The following is a 16,189-nucleotide window of genomic DNA, read 5'->3' as shown; positions in this document are numbered from 1 at the left end:
AGTGAGCCAAAGCTCAGGCTAGAATACAGTAGTACTGTACAGTACAGTGAGCCAAAGCTCAGGCTAGAATATAGTACTGTGCAGTATGTCCAAAAGTCACAAATAGATCCTAATTCACGTTTTGTTTTCTCTCTTGTGTCCATATTTCTATCTCCCTCCATATTGTCTCTCCATCTCTTCATCTATCTCTCTATCCTATTGAAGCAGGTGCAGCAGATCCCAACCTCCCAGTCCAACACTGGACACCCTCCTGCCCCCAACTCCCAGCCAGTCCCCATCGCCCACCAACAGGTAAGGCCCGCCTTTCTCCACAGGCCTCTATGAGGACGTCCTAATTCCTTACCAAAGGGGAACATTGAGACATTGCCAGTGTGGATAATGGCCAACTTGTACACATCCTCCACACCAATCCTCAACCTCTCCTGTTGTGTTCAGAGTACAGGTGCATCGTCATGGCAGCCAGACGGTGTTTTTGTTTAGATTGGTCTGTCTGTTTCTAATCTTGAGTACAGTATTCTCTCCTGTGTGGTGTGAAAGCTGTGGCGTGGCCCCTCTGGTGCCTCTCTCTCGCTCTCTCACACACTGTGTTGTCTGTCTCTTTTAGCATGGAGGTTACTACGTCACAGCGCTCCCTCCGCAGGTAGACAAAACAACGTTGATATGAGCACCTCTCACACTGTCTGCTTTATCTCTTGAGTCTCCCGGCTTTTCCCTTTTCTCCAATCCAACATTTCATTTCCTGCTGTCTCACGAACAGACAGAACTGTAAGTGAAATGGCTGTGATGTATATTTGCCTACAGTGTAGCAGAGGTGAAAGTAGATGTAATGTCTTCCTGGTACAAGAGGCCTCCTGTGTGTGTGGGCACGCACTTGTTTTTTTATGGGACTAATCATAGATGGACATATAGCATCTCTATGGGCCTAATCATAGAAGGACATATAGCATCTCTATGGGCCTAATCACAGAAGGACATATAGCATCTCTATGGCCTAATCATGGAAGGACATATAGCATCTCTATGGGCCTAATCATAGAAGGACATATAGCATCTCTATGGGCCTAATCATAGAAGGACATATAGCATCTCTATGGGCCTAATCATAGAAGGACATATAGCATCTCTATGGGCCTAATCATAGAAGGACATATAGCATCTCTATGGGCCTAATCATAGAAGGACATATAGCATCTCTATGGGCCTAATCATAGAAGGACATATAGCATCTCTATGGGCCTAATCATAGAAGGACATATAGCATCTCTATGGGCCTAATCATAGAAGGACATATAGCATCTCTATGGGCCTAATCATAGAAGGACATATAGCATCTCTATGGGCCTAATCATAGAAGGACATATAGCATCTCTATGGGCCTAATCATAGAAGGACATATAGCATCTCTATGGGCCTAATCATAGAAGGACATATAGCATCTCTATGGGCCTAATCATAGAAGGACATATAGCATCTCTATGGGCCTAATCATAGAAGGACATATAGCATCTCTATGGGCCTAATCATAGAAGGACATATAGCATCTCTATGGGCCTAATCATAGAAGGACATATAGCATCTCTATGGGCCTAATCATAGAAGGACATATAGCATCTCTATGGGCCTAATCATAGAAGGACATATAGCATCTCTATGGGCCTAATCATAGAAGGACATATAGCATCTCTATGGGCCTAATCATGGAAGGACATATAGCATCTCTATGGCCTAATCATGGAAGGACATATAGCATCTCTATGGGCCTAATCAAAGAAGGACATATAGCATCTCTATGGCCTAATCATGGAAGGACATATAGCATCTCTATGGGCCTAATCATAGAAGGACATATAGCATCTCTATGGCCTAATCATGGAAGGACATATAGCATCTCTATGGGCCTAATCATAGAAGGACATATAGCATCTCTATGGGCCTAATCATAGAAGGACATATAGCATCTCTATGGGCTTAATTATGAGTTGACTCTCTCCCTCTCTCCTCCAGACCCCCTTGCAGGCCTCTCTCCCCCCCACCTCCCAGCCCATGGTCTCTCAGCCGCAGCAGCAGGCAGGCAGCACCGTGGTACAGAGCCCCTCTCAGACCCAGCTACCCCCTGGACCACAGCCCACACAGGTAAGGGACCAACACATACATACACACAGAGTGCACATGCAAACACTGGCACTTAACCACACTCTGTGCACACATTTCATATCACACACACACACACACACACACATACCTTAATCAAGTTAGAGTGAGGGTCCCCAAAAAACAGGTAACAGACTCATGCATTCACATTCCGTGTCAGATACTGTATGCATTCATACAGACACATTTTACACAAGCCCACACAAGCCCACAAAAAAAGAAACGTCCCTTTTTCAGGACCCTGTCTTTCAAAGATAATTTGTAAAATCCAAATAACTTCACAGATCTTCATTGTAAAGGGTTTAAAGGGCACTGTTTCCCATGCTTTTTCAATGAACCTACAGACGGTAGGCAGTTAATGAACCTACAGACGGTAAAAGCCTACAGACGGTAGGCAGTTAATGAACCTACAGACGGTAAAAACCTACAGATGGTAGGCAGTTAATGAACCTACAGACGATAAAAGCCTACAGACGATAAAAGCCTACAGACGGTAAAAGCCTACAGACGGTAGGCAATAAAGGTCACAGTTATGAAAACTTAGAACACTAAAGAGGCCTTTCTACTGACTCTGAAAAACACCGAAAGAAAGATGCCCAGGGTCCCTACTCATCTGCATGAATGTGCCTTAGGCATGCTGCAAGGAGGCATGAGGACTGCAGATGTGGCCATGTCTGTACTTTGAGACGCCTAAGACAGCGCTACAGGGAGACAGGACGGACAGCTGATCGTCCTCGCAGTGGCAGACCACGTGTAACAACACCTGCACAGGATCGGTACATCCGAACATCACACCTGGGGACAGGTACAGGATGGACTGAGGGCTTGTAGGCCTGTTGTAAGGCAACAACGTCGCCTACGGGCACAAACCCACCGTTGCTGGACCAGACAGGACTGGCAAAAAGTGGTCTTCACTGACGAGACGCGGTTTTGTCTCACCAGGGGTGATGGTCGGATTTGTGTTTATCGACGAATGAATGAGCGTTACACCGAGGCCTGTACTCTGGAGCGGGATCGGTTTGGAGGTGGAGGGTCCGTCATGGTCTGGGGCGGTGTGTCACAGCAGCATCGGACTGAGCTTGTTATCATTGCAGGCAATCTCAACGCTGTGCGTTACAGGGAAGACATCCTCCTCCCTCATGTGGTACCCTTCCTGCAGGCTCATCCTGATATGACCCTCCAGCATGACAATGCCACCAGCCATACGGCTGTTTGATTTCCTGCAAGACAGGAATATCAATGTTCTGCCATGGCCAGCGAAGAGCCCGGATCTCAATCCCATTGAGCACGTCTGGGACCTGTTGGATCGGAGGGTGAGGGCTAGGGCCATTCCCCCCAGAAATGTCCGGGAGCTTGTAGGTGCTTTGGTGGAAGAGTGGGGTAACATCTCACAGCAAGAACTGGCAAATCTGGTGCAGTCCACGAGGAGGAGATGCACTGCAGTACTTAGTATCTGGTGTGGCCACCAGCTGTACTGACTGTTACTTTTAATCTTGACCCCCCTTTGTTCAGGGACACATTTATTCAATTTCTGTTAGTCACATGTCTGTGAAACTTGTTCAGTTTATGTCTCAGTTGTTGAATCTTATATTCATACAAATATTTACACATGTTAAGTTTGAAAATAAACGCAGTTGACAGTGAGAGGACATTTCTTTTTTTGCTGAGTTTAGCACAGCCCCCTGAGCCAGTGTGTTTACCTAAACCCATGGATGGGCCCACTGAAGGCCAGTGTGTTTACCTAATCCCATGGATGGGCCCCCTGAGCCAGTGTGTTTACCTAATCCCATGGATGGGCCCACTGAAGGGCAGTGTGGTTACCTAATCCCATGGATGGGCCCACTGAAGGCCAGTGTGTTTACCTAATCCCATGGATGGGTCCACTGAAGGCCAGTGTGTTTACCTAATCTCATGGATGGACCCACTGAAGGCCAGTGTGTTTACCTAATCCCATGGATGGGTCCACTGAAGGCCAGTGTGTTTACCTAATCCCATGGATGGGCCCACTGAGCCAGTGTGTTTACCTAATCTCATGGATGGACCCACTGAAGGCCAGTGTGTTTACCTAATCCCATGGATGGGTCCACTGAAGGCCAGTGTGTTTACCTAATCCCATGGATGGGCCCACTGAGCCAGTGTGTTTACCTAATCCATTGGATGGGTCCACTGAAGGCCAGTGTGTTTACCTAATCCCATGGATGGGCCCACTGAGCCAGTGTGTTTACCTAATCCCATGGATGGGCCCACTGAAGGCCAGTGTGTTTACCTAATCCCATGGATGGGTCCACTGAAGGCCAGTGTGTTTACCTAATCCCATGGATGGGCCCACTGAAGGCCAGTGTGTTTACCTAATCCCATGGATGGGCCCACTGAAGGCCAGTGTGTTTACCTAATCCCATGGATGGGTCCACTGAAGGCCAGTGTGGTTACCTAATCCCATGGATGGGCTCACTGAAGGCCAGTGTGTTTACCTAATCCCATGGATGGGTCCACTGAAGGCCAGTGTGGTTACCTAATCCCATGGATGGGCCCACTGAAGGCCAGTGTGTTTACCTAATCCATTGGATGGGTCCACTGAAGGCCAGTCTGTTTACCTAAACCCATGGATGGGCCCACTGAAGGCCTGCCAGAGTTGGTCTGAACCAAGTCAGTAACACAAAACCAAACCTCCATTAATTATTCAGTAATCGATAGAAAACCTTCAGGGCCATTGGTTACGCAATTAAGAGTTTACTTTTCTCAGTCATAGGCATATGAATAGAGGTTTTAGTTATAGTGAAGTTTTACTGCATTGTGGGTACAAACATGAACTTCCATCGCCTTCAAACAACTTTGCCAAAATAAACCAAACACTCACAAAAGCCAATGTCAAAATAAACCAAACCCTTATGAAACCGATTCAGTAAGTTCTACTGAGTCATTGACTAACTCATGTCCATTGTGGTAAGTATTACACAACCATTTCTTTGAAATAATACTGATATTGTCTTTCCATGGAGTTTAATCTGTTCTGTTTCTTGTTAAGGCGTTGTAACATTCACATTTCTTACTTCAGTTTCCCATCCTTTCTTTCTGCTTTTATTACATTGACTTTCTCACTCTTTCATCCACTCACTACACTTCTATGACATGCTGCTTGGTCTGCCTGCCCTGGTCTGGTCTGTCTGTATGCCCTGGTCTGTCTGTATGCCCTGGTCTGGTCTGTCTGTATGCCCTGGTCTGGTCTGTCTGTATGCCCTGGTCTGGTCTGTCTGTATGCCCTGGTCTGGTCTGGTCTGTCTGTATGCCCTGGTCTGGTCTGGTCTGTCTGTATGCCCTGGTCTGGTCTGTCTGTATGCCCTGGTCTGGTCTGTATGCCCTGGTCTGGTCTGTCTGTATGCATGGTTGGTGGTCTTCAGCTGTATGCTAGTGAGCTGGGCGCTTCTGTTATGTCCCCTTCGCCCAGTTTAGAACACCTCTACTATCTCTACCAGGCACACCAGCTAGCTTTGGTCCAGGTACCACTCACTGTGCTGTTATTATAGCTAGCTCTGGTCCAGGAACCACTCACTGTGCTGTTATTATAGCTAGCTCTGGTTCAGGTACCACTCGCTGTGCTGTTATTATAGCTAGCTCTGGTCCAGGTACCACTCACTGTGCTGTTATTATAGTGCTGGTCCAGGTACCACTCACTGTGCTGTTATTATAGCTAGCTTTGGTCCAGGTACCACTCACTGTGCTGTTATTATAGCTAGCTCTGGTCCAGGTATCCCTCACTGTGCTGTTATTATAGCTAGCTCTGGTCCAGGTACCACTCGCTGTGCTGTTATTATAGCTAGCTCTGGTCCAGGTACCACTCGCTGTGCTGTTATTATAGCTAGCTCTGGTCCAGGTACCACTCACTGTGCTGTTATTATAGTGCTGGTCCAGGTATCACTCACTGTGCTGTTATTATAGTGCTGGTCCAGGTACCACTCACTGTGCTGTTATTATAGCTAGCTCTGGTCCAGGTACCACTCACTGTGCTGTTATTATAGCTAGCTCTGGTCCAGGTACCACTCACTGTGCTGTTATTATAGCTAGCTCTGGTCCAGGTACCACTCACTGTGCTGTTATTATAGCTAGCTCTGGTCCAGGTACCACTCGCTGTGCTGTTATTATAGCTAGCTCTGGTCCAGGTACCACTCGCTGTGCTGTTATTATAGTGCTGGTCCAGGTACCACTCACTGTGCTGTTATTATAGTGCTGGTCCAGGTACCACTCACTGTGCTGTTATTATAGTGCTGGTCCAGGTACCACTCGCTGTGCTGTTATTATAGCTAGCTCTGGTCCAGGTACCACTCGCTGTGCTGTTATTATAGCTAGCTCTGGTCCAGGTACCACTCACTGTGCTGTTATTATAGCTAGCTCTGGTCCATGTACCACTCGCTGTGCTGTTATTATAGCTAGCTCTGGTCCAGGTACCACTCACTGTGCTGTTATTATAGCTAGCTCTGGTCCAGGTATCCCTCACTGTGCTGTTATTATAGCTAGCTCTGGTCCAGGTACCACTCACTGTGCTGTTATTATAGTGCTGGTCCAGGTATCACTCACTGTGCTGTTATTATAGTGCTGGTCCAGGTACCACTCACTGTGCTGTTATTATAGTGCTGGTCCAGGTACCACTCACTGTGCTGTTATTATAGTGCTGGTCCAGGTACCACTCGCTGTGCTGTTATTATAGCTAGCTCTGGTCCAGGTATCCCTCACTGTGCTGTTATTATAGCTAGCTCTGGTCCAGGTACCACTCACTGTGCTGTTATTATAGTGCTGGTCCAGGTATCACTCACTGTGCTGTTATTATAGTGCTGGTCCAGGTACCACTCACTGTGCTGTTATTATAGCTAGCTCTGGTCCAGGTACCACTCACTGTGCTGTTATTATAGTGCTGGTCCAGGTACCACTCACTGTGCTGTTATTATAGTGCTGGTCCAGGTACCACTCACTGTGCTGTTATTATAGTGCTGGTCCAGGTACCACTCACTGTGCTGTTATTATAGTGCTGGTCCAGGTACCACTCACTGTGCTGTTATTATAGTGCTGGTCCCCACTAGGGTGGTAGAATGTGTTAATGTTTACGACTGTACGTGTGTCCATTTCCATTAGTATCAGCTGTCCTCACTCAGTATCGCTTGTGTTGTTGTTGTTTGAGCCCCAGTAGAAAAGTATCTGTCTTTCAGTGTCTTCTGTGTTTGTCGATAAATGTGAATTGAGGTCTAATGGACGATCATGGCTGTTCCATTAGAGTCCATGTTAGTGACCAACAGCATGATGTCACCACAGGCATGTTGTACCACTGAGTGGAGAGGGCCTCATGAGGAGTCCTGTCCACACCTTAGCACTGCTTTGTTCTCACAGTGCAGTTGAACCAGTTGAACCTTCGGTTTGACATCCGGTTTCATGCCATTGTGAAACACATCGTGTTTGGTCGCATGTTGTTGTGGTGCGTGGCTTTGTGTGTTGACTTTGTTTGTTTAGTGGTTGTATGCACAGTGTTACATTCTGTCACACCCACCATACACACTCTTATCCCCTTGAGTTGTGTTCCTTCAGTCCACCTTTAGTCAACCACCAACATAATATCCATCCCATAGAAGTGGACTTACTATTTCTATCATCCATAATCCGCCCACTCCAACTTAGTTCCCATGACCCTTCGTTACCCTAGCCAGTCCTAACCTGACCTGACCCGCCCCTTGCTCTCCTCCTCCCGCCCCCAGCCTTGCAGTATGGCTCCACCTCCCTCCTCAGTGGGACTTGTCTCTGTGGCACAGATGGCCTTCAATCAGCCCTCGGTCCCGGTTACTGCAGCTGCAGCCCAAGGGGCGGCGTCACCCCCTGGGGGAGCCCTGGTGTCCCCACAGAGCCCTATAGCAGCTGCAGCCTTACCTCTGCCTCCTGGGGCTCATCCTCTACCTGGTTCTGTATCTGCACCCACTCTGGTGACTCATCTACCGCCGGTGCCACCAGCCTCCCCTATGCCTCCCCAAATGATGCCTACTCAGCCGCTGGTCGTTGTGGTGCCCGTTATCAGCGTAGCCAGCACCTCCCCAGAGCCGCCAGGAGATGCCCAGCCCCAGGTACCTGTGGTCAGCCAAACCCCCTTCGTCATGTCCCCCCCGCCTGGTCGTATGGATGATGGAGAGTAGTTCTTTGACGCTGGTTTGCGTGTTTCCAGGACTGTATGTTTGTTATTTAAATGAGTCCTGAGTTGGTTGTGTGATGTTGTGGATGTGTCTAGTCATATATATTTTATGGTCACAAGTAGCTGAATGTGGATGAAACATTCTGAACATAGATGCTGTCGAACATTTGGTTACGGTGGGATTAGTACACTAAGACCTACAAGAGCCGACTCTTATTCCTTTATACTGCTACTCTCACATGCTTTTAAGTCTCGTATTCTGCCTCTCTTTTTAACCTCAATACCTTCTGAAGCCTTTCATCTCCAAAAGACCACACTACTTTGCACTCTCTTTACTGTAAAACAAGTTTCCCACAGTTCTCTGACCCTCTGTTCTCCTGTGCTGTGTTCCAGCCCTCCCAGACGGCTCCTCAGCCTTTGTCATTGGACCAGTCACAGTTACAACCTCCACAAGTGTCCTCGTCCATGGAGAGGTAAGATGCATGTTTAACTGATGGTAAAGATACACATTGAGATTTTATAAGAGATGGGAAAGATATCTAAAATTGTATAATTAGTCATGATTGTTTAATTTAGTTTTGATTAGCTTAGAGGCTTGGTGCCTCGCTCTCATTCTTCAGATCATGAATTTTAACGGTGTTTGTGTGTCTGACTCAGCGGTCACTCTGACGTGGCGTCCGGCCTGAGCGATGGAAATGATGGAGGCAGACAGGAGGGGCGCTCCATCAAGCGACACCAGCGGCGCTCCGTACGGAGTCGCTCTCGTACCGACAAGATTGGCAAAGCAAAGTTGAATGTACTAAATGTAAGAGTCAGCCCAGGGGAAATGACTGATATATACTAAATGTAAGAGTCAGCCCAGGGGAAATGACTGATATATACTAAATGTAAGAGTCCGCCCAGGGGAAATGACTGATATATACTAAATGTAAGAGTCCGCCCAGGGGAAATGACTGATCTATACTAAATGTAAGAGTCAGCCCAGGGGAAATGACTGATATATACTAAATGTAAGAGTCCGCCCAGGGGAAATGACTGATATATACTAAATGTAAGAGTCAGCCCAGGGGAAATGACTGATATATACTAAATGTAAGAGTCCGCCCAGGGGAAATGACTGATATATACTAAATGTAAGAGTCCGCCCAGGGGAAATGACTGATATATATATATATATATATATACTAAATGTAAGAGTCCGCCCAGGGGAAATGACTGATATATACTAAATGTAAGAGTCCGCCCAGGGGAAATGACTGATATATACTAAATGTAAGAGTCAGCCCAGGGGAAATGACTGATATATACTAAATGTAAGAGTCCGCCCAGGGGAAATGACTGATATATACTAAATGTAAGAGTCCGCCCAGGGGAAATGACTGATATATACTAAATGTAAGAGTCAGCCCAGGGGAAATGACTGATATATACTAAATGTAAGAGTCCGCCCAGGGGAAATGACTGATATATACTAAATGTAAGAGTCCGCCCAGGGGAAATGACTGATATATATATATATACTAAATGTAAGAGTCCGCCCAGGGGAAATGACTGATATATACTAAATGTAAGAGTCCGCCCAGGGGAAATGACTGATATATACTAAATGTAAGAGTCAGCCCAGGGGAAATGACTGATATATACTACATTAAACATGATTTTTCATTAGTGTGTTTAGCACCTGTAATAAGCCTGTTGTTTTTGTTTATATATTATAGGCCTACTAATGATCAACTTTGATTTACATAACCTTTTAATTGTCCAGGCTGTTGCATTGTGCTCGGTGCTCTTGTCTCCCACCAGCTGAGATTGTTTTTCATTCAGTTCAATAAGCTTTAGTTTCCTGAAAAGTGTTCTCTAATTGGAGCATACAGCATCTGATTAATGTCTGTCTCTGGTGTGTATCTCCCTGTACTGATGCCTGCCTATTTGAGTTCCCTGGCACAGCATTGTTTAGGCCCTACTGATTAGACAGACCGACACCGAGCCGTTCAAACAGGCCGTGTGATTTCTGTCGATAAATCTGAAGAGCTGCTCTCTTTCATCTTTTCATTTCATCCACATCTTATTCTGGCTTCTGTTCCTTTGTTTATTCCAGATATCCAACATGGGCGACAGGGTAGCTGAGTGCCAGTTGGAAACGCACAACAGAAAGATGGTGACTTTTAAGTTTGATCTGGACGGAGATAACCCAGAGGAAATAGCACAGATTATGGTAACTCCAGAAAAGATTACGAGCACACTCTCTCCCTCCTCTTTTCTCTCTCGCTGTCTCTCTCCTCCTCCTGTGTCTCTCTCGCTGTCTCTCTCGCTGTCTCTCTCTCTCTCGCGGTCTCTCTCGCTGTCTCTCTCTCTCGCTGTCTCTCTCTCGCTCTCTCTCGCTCTCGCTGTCTCTCTCTCTCTCGCTGTCTCTCTCTCGCTCTCTCTCTCGCTCTCTCTCTCTCTCTCTCTCGCTCTCGCTGTCTCTCTCTCTCTCTCTCGCTCTCTCTCTCTCTCTCTCTCTCTCGCTGTCTCTCTCTCTCTCTCGCTGTCTCTCTCTCTCTCGCTGTCTCTCTCTCTCTCGCTGTCTCTCTCCCTCTCTCTCTCTCCCTGTCTCTCTCCCTCTCTCTCTCGCTGTCTCTCTCCCTCTCTCTCTCGCTGTCTCTCTCCCTCTCTCTCTCGCTGTCTCTCTCTCTCTCTCTCTCTCGCTGTCTCTCTCTCTCTCGCTGTCTCTCTCGCTGTCTCTCTCGCTGTCTCTCTCGCTGTCTCTCTCGCTATCTCTCTCGCTGTCTCTCTCGCTGTCTCTCTCGCTGTCTCTCTCTCTTGCTGTCTCTCTCTCTCTCTCTCTCTCTCGCTGTCTCTCTCTCTCGCTGTCTCTCTCTCTCTCGCTGTCTCTCTCTCTCTCTCTCTCTCGCTGTCTCTCTCCCTCCCTCCCCCTATCTCTCTCCCATTATTGAGCTGTATCCCCTCTCTGATTGCAGTAGCCCAGAATCCCAACTGTGTTGTGATGTTCCCTGATGGTATTTGTCTCAGGCATGTCCAGAGAGTTTATCTGGTAATAATGAAAGGCTTTATTTCACCAGACTTTCTGTGTGTTTTGACTTTGATTAATCCGTTCTGAAATGATGAATCAATCCAACCATCAGATTCTGAGAAGAATGAGGACTGTGATTGAGAGGGCTGTTCTTTCCTGGTGTGTGACTACAGGTCACCAGTCTGTTTATACTGGAGAGCGAGAGGGAGTCGTTCATCGAGCAGGTCCGTGAGGTCATCGAGATGGCTGACGAGAAGGGTCTGGAGAAAGATGGAAACACCCAGGTAGAGTGACGTCTCTCCATTCATTTTTCCTCCATGTTGTTGCTGTGAAAGAGCATCATTCTTAACCCTTCTATACCAGGTACATTGGCTTAAGTAACTTCATCATGGATCGTTGTAAACGGCTGTTGTACCGTCTCAGACTGACTGCATCTTGTGTCACAGATTGTTTCCCAGATAGTTAGTGACCTCCAGCAGCAACAGATCCCTGCTATATCTGAACCTTTGCCAGGTAAATCAACCAACACAATGTCCACACAGGGAATTGGTACCCTACAAAAAAAATGACAGACATGTTTTGCATGAGAATTTTCCATCTGTAGTCCAATGTGTTGTACCATGAATTATAGAACTTTCCCTCCCTGAGAAATGTAAATGTATTGAATTCAATAGAGGCACCCATTTTGCATTAACCCTATGTGTGACCCTACCATTTCTATCTATCTCCAGGTATCCCTTCCTGTGCAGCCCAGGTGGTCCACTCTGCAGGCAGGAGGTTTATAGTCAGCCCCGTGCCTGAGTCCAGACTCAAGGACCAGTTCTTTGCTGACTCAGCGGCTGCAGGCTCTGCCCTGCTGAGACAAGATTCACAGTACTTTCACGGTGAGTTTAGCATGCACACACACACACACACACACACACATGAATGCACACACACACACAGTGACAGCCTACCAATAAGTGATCTTATTAGTCAACAAGATAATGCATTCAGCATCCAAATGTAATAACATTTAGATGTTTCTGAAACCCGGGATCATCTGATCTTGTGACTGACTGAATGTTGTTGTATTGTAAAGTTAATAATAAAAACATCACATGTTTATGAATGTCTAGTTGCTATGTAACAGTAGTTTAGTTAGTGTCCTATCTGTGGTGTATGACCTGATTTTAAGGTGATGGCTAACATCACTGTTTTACTTAGTGATGGGGTTTGGTGTTGACACATCTCTTTCTATCACTCTCTCTGTTTCCCTGCCCATCTCTCCCTCATTTTCTCTCTCCCCAGCCGCTCGTGCTGTAGCTGCAGGTCAGGGTCTGTCCCAGTCGACCTCCGCGGTCAGCCTGCAGCAGGCCTTCTCAGAGATGAGACAGAACCAGGGCCAGTACGACCCAGGGCCCAGCACCGCTCCTCCCTCCATCCACATAGCCTCCCTGCCTGTCCTGGTCCCTGCTGCAGCCACCACCACCACCATCCCAGTCTTCTCCACTGCTCCTATAGCCTCTGCTCCTCTCCCCCATGCTCAGGTTCCATCTGAGGCCTCTGTGACCTCCCCTCCCCCCCCAGTCTCCATCTCCCCTCCAGCCTCCACCTCCACCTCTCCACCCGCGCCCATCCACCAGGCCACCACCCCCATCCCCACCCAGCTCCAGTCTGTTGATACCCAGCCTCTCCTTTCCCAGGCCCCTCTCACCCTGCCGGTGACCCAACCCGTGGTCTCCTCCGTACCTAGTGTTACAGCCCCAATCCCTGCCCCAGCCACCTCTGTGTCCCCCCCAGTCCCTGCTGTCCTCCCCACCCTCCCCAACACAACTACCCTGTCCACCTCAGCCTCCTTCCCCCAGACCTCTGGCTCCATCCCTGGTGGTCCCAGCACCTCCATACCCACTACAGTCCTTTGTCATTCTGCCACGGCCCCCCTGGTCAGCAGCTGTAGCAGTGATAGTGGAGGAAGCTCAGAGCAGCTCCCTGTCCCTTCCACTGCTGTCCCCCAGCTCACCACTACCGTAGTCCCCACCACGGCTATCCAAGGCCCCCTGCTAACCCCCTCCATTGCTAACCCCAGTGCAGAGCTCCCTTCTTCCTCCTCGCCTGTAGCCTCTCTAGCCCCAGGGGCCACGGTCCCTACCTTACAGCCAGTCACCACCACCATCCCCGTGGTCCAGCCTACCCTGGTGCACACCCAGCCCCAGCCTGCTACAATGCCCAACCAGACCCATGCCCAGTGTGGAGAGTGTGAGGTGGCCCTGGGCATCGATGACATCCACGCCCTGGATAAGAAGCTTCGCTCCCTCTTCATGGACCTGGGTGGCGGTGGAACCACCCAGGCCGATGGCTCTGTCGACCCAGCCGGAGGCACTGGTGTCCCGGGAACCTCTTCCCCAACCGGCCACTCATCCACCCCCAGCTCCACAGGCACCCCCCTGCCCCCGTCCAGCCTCCCCCTGGCCTCCTCAGGACCAGGGCATGTCTCTGGGACCCCCCTCACCACCCCGGGACAGGCTGGGACCCCTTCCACCTACACCCAGACTACCCCGGCCAAAGCACCTCTGTCTAGGCTACCGGTGAGTCAGTCAGCATGGATGTGGAGGCCAGCTTATTAGATGTGGCTTGAAGAGCACTGTTTATAACACATACAGTATGTTGTGAACCATTTCAGATTTTTATGACACCTCTGTGTAAGGTACGTTTGTGTAATTTTGTATTTGTAGTCTTTTGGAGAATTACACATCATTATTACATAGTTGACATACACAGTTATTGCCTAGTTAAATAAATCAAGTCAAATGATTGACATGTGATTGTGCCAACTACACCTTTTAACAGCCTTTGTTAACCTCCTTGATCACCTGCTTTTGTCTCCTAACATTTTGTTGAATGAACATTTTCTCTGCTTTCTGTTGCATGGCAACAACTCTATTCTATACTGTGTCCATCCCCCCTAGATATCAGGTAGCGCACCATATAGTTGTTAAAACCCTCCACTGTAGTTATGGTGTCATTTCTAGGGTTTTCTCAACACAGCTTCTAGATGAGATATGTTAATGGTTAACAGCTTCTAGAGGAGATATGTTAATGGTTAACAGCTTCTAGAGGAGATATGTTAATGGTTAACAGCTTCTAGAGGAGATATGTTAATGGTTAACAGCTTCTAGAGGAGAGATGTTAATGGTTAACAGCTTCTAGAGGAGAGATGTTAACAGCTTCTAGAGGAGAGATGTTAACAGCTTCTAGAGGAGATATGTTAACAGCTTCTAGAGGAGATATGTTAACAGCTTCTAGAGGAGATATTTTAACAGCTTCTAGAGGAGATATGTTAACAGCTTCTAGAGGAGATATGTTAATGGTTAACAGCTTCTAGAGGAGATATGTTAATGGTTACCAGCTTCTAGAGGAGATATATTAATGGTTACCAGCTTCTAGAGGAGATATATTAATGGTTACCAGCTTCTAGAGGAGATATGTTAACAGCTTCTAGAGGAGATATGTTAACAGCTTCTAGAGGAGATATGTTAACAGCTTCTAGAGGAGATATGTTAATAGTTAATGGCTTCTAGAGGAGATATGTTAACATTGTAACTACAAAGTAATACATGACTACCGCATCTGGCATTTTATCTACTTAGCAATTAGATGTCTGACCTTGAGTGCCGGTAGATGTCTGACCTTGAGTGCCGGTAGATGTCTGATCTGGGGCTCCTGAGTGATGCAGCGGTCTAAGGCACTACATCTCCGTGCTTGAGGTGTCACTACAGGCGCCCTGGTTAGAATCCTGGCTGTATCACGACCGGCCCATAGGGACTGCACAGCGAGGCCCATAGGGACTGCACAGCGAGGCCCATAGGGACTGCACAGCGAGGCCCATAGGGACTGCACAGCGAGTCCCATAGAGCGGTGCACAGCGAGTTAGGCCGGTGTAGGCCGTCATTGTAAATAAGAATGTGTTCTTAACTGACTTGCCTAGTTCAATAAAGGTACAGAAAAAAATTGAGAAGCCATATTATGAACCGGGTAATTTGGCTCCTGGATGCTGATTGGCCTAAAGCCGTGGTATACCGGACAATGTACAGTACCACAGGTATGATGCAATACTACTTGTTTACTATTATATTTATGTTGGTAACCAGTTTATAATAGCAATAAGGCACGAGGGGGTGTGGTATATGGCCAGTAAATATACCACAGCTAAGGGCTGTTCTTACGCACAGTGCCATTCGGAGTACCTGGACACAGCCCTTTGCCATGATAACCCCCAGGGTGCCTTACTGCTATTATAAACCAGTTACCAACGTAATTAGAGGAGTAAAAATGTTTTGTCATGCCCGTGGTATACGGTCTGATATACCACGGCTGTCAGCCAATCAGCATTCAGGGCTCGACCCACCCAGTTTATAATAGCAATTAGGCACCATGGAGGTTCGTGGTACATTAGTATTTATTTAACCTTTGTTGAACTAGGCAAGTCAGTTAAGAACAGATTCTTATTTACAATGACGGCCTACACCGGCCTAACCTGGACGACGCTGGGCCAATTGTGCGCCACCCTATGGGACTCCCAATCACGACCATTTGTGGTACAGCCTGGAATCGAACCAGGGCGTCTGTAGTGACGCCTCAAGCACTGAGATTCAGTGCCTTTGACCGCTGTGCCACTCAGGAGCCCAAAGGTGCTATATGGCCAATATACCATGGCTAACGGCTGTATCCAGGCACTCCACGTTGCGTCGTGCTTAAGAATAGTCCTTAGGCTTGGTATATTGGCCATATACCACACCTCCTCGGGCCTTATTGCTTAAGTAACACTACAGTCTTTCTTTGTTGTCTAATGTCCCAGTCAGTGTCAGAGAGCTGCAGGTAGA

General features: G+C 47.7%; 1 protein-coding gene across 14 annotated transcripts in view; it reads left to right on the top strand.

Annotated features, from left to right (window-relative positions):
• LOC109880172 (serine/threonine-protein kinase WNK1) overlaps nt 1-16,189 on the top strand; it is a 180,446-nt gene that overhangs the window by 136,770 nt on the left and 27,487 nt on the right. For 11 of the 14 annotated variants that reach the window (XR_004209150.1, XR_004209149.1, XM_031821382.1 and 8 more), the window contains 11 exons: nt 205-291; nt 605-640; nt 2,005-2,133; nt 7,890-8,249; nt 8,708-8,787; nt 8,972-9,119; nt 10,413-10,529; nt 11,501-11,611; nt 11,774-11,840; nt 12,059-12,211; nt 12,618-13,894. Coding sequence is in view for 12 of the 14 variants with exons in the window: in XM_031821382.1 (XP_031677242.1) it covers nt 205-291; nt 605-640; nt 2,005-2,133; nt 7,890-8,249; nt 8,708-8,787; nt 8,972-9,119; nt 10,413-10,529; nt 11,501-11,611; nt 11,774-11,840; nt 12,059-12,211; nt 12,618-13,894 (2,565 nt within the window). In the remaining 2 variants the exon portion in view is untranslated. The remainder of the gene's footprint in view (nt 1-204; nt 292-604; nt 641-2,004; nt 2,134-7,889; nt 8,250-8,707; nt 8,788-8,971; nt 9,120-10,412; nt 10,530-11,500; nt 11,612-11,773; nt 11,841-12,058; nt 12,212-12,617; nt 13,895-16,189) is intronic. The other 3 variants (XM_031821380.1, XM_031821388.1, XM_031821385.1) reach the window with 2 other exon arrangements.

This window comes from Oncorhynchus kisutch, unplaced genomic scaffold (genome assembly GCF_002021735.2).
Source record: "Oncorhynchus kisutch isolate 150728-3 unplaced genomic scaffold, Okis_V2 scaffold3968, whole genome shotgun sequence".
Taxonomy (NCBI): Eukaryota; Metazoa; Chordata; class Actinopteri; order Salmoniformes; family Salmonidae; genus Oncorhynchus; species Oncorhynchus kisutch.
The sequence above is the reverse complement of the archived record's forward strand: the minus strand, read 5'-3'. Positions and strand labels throughout refer to the sequence as shown.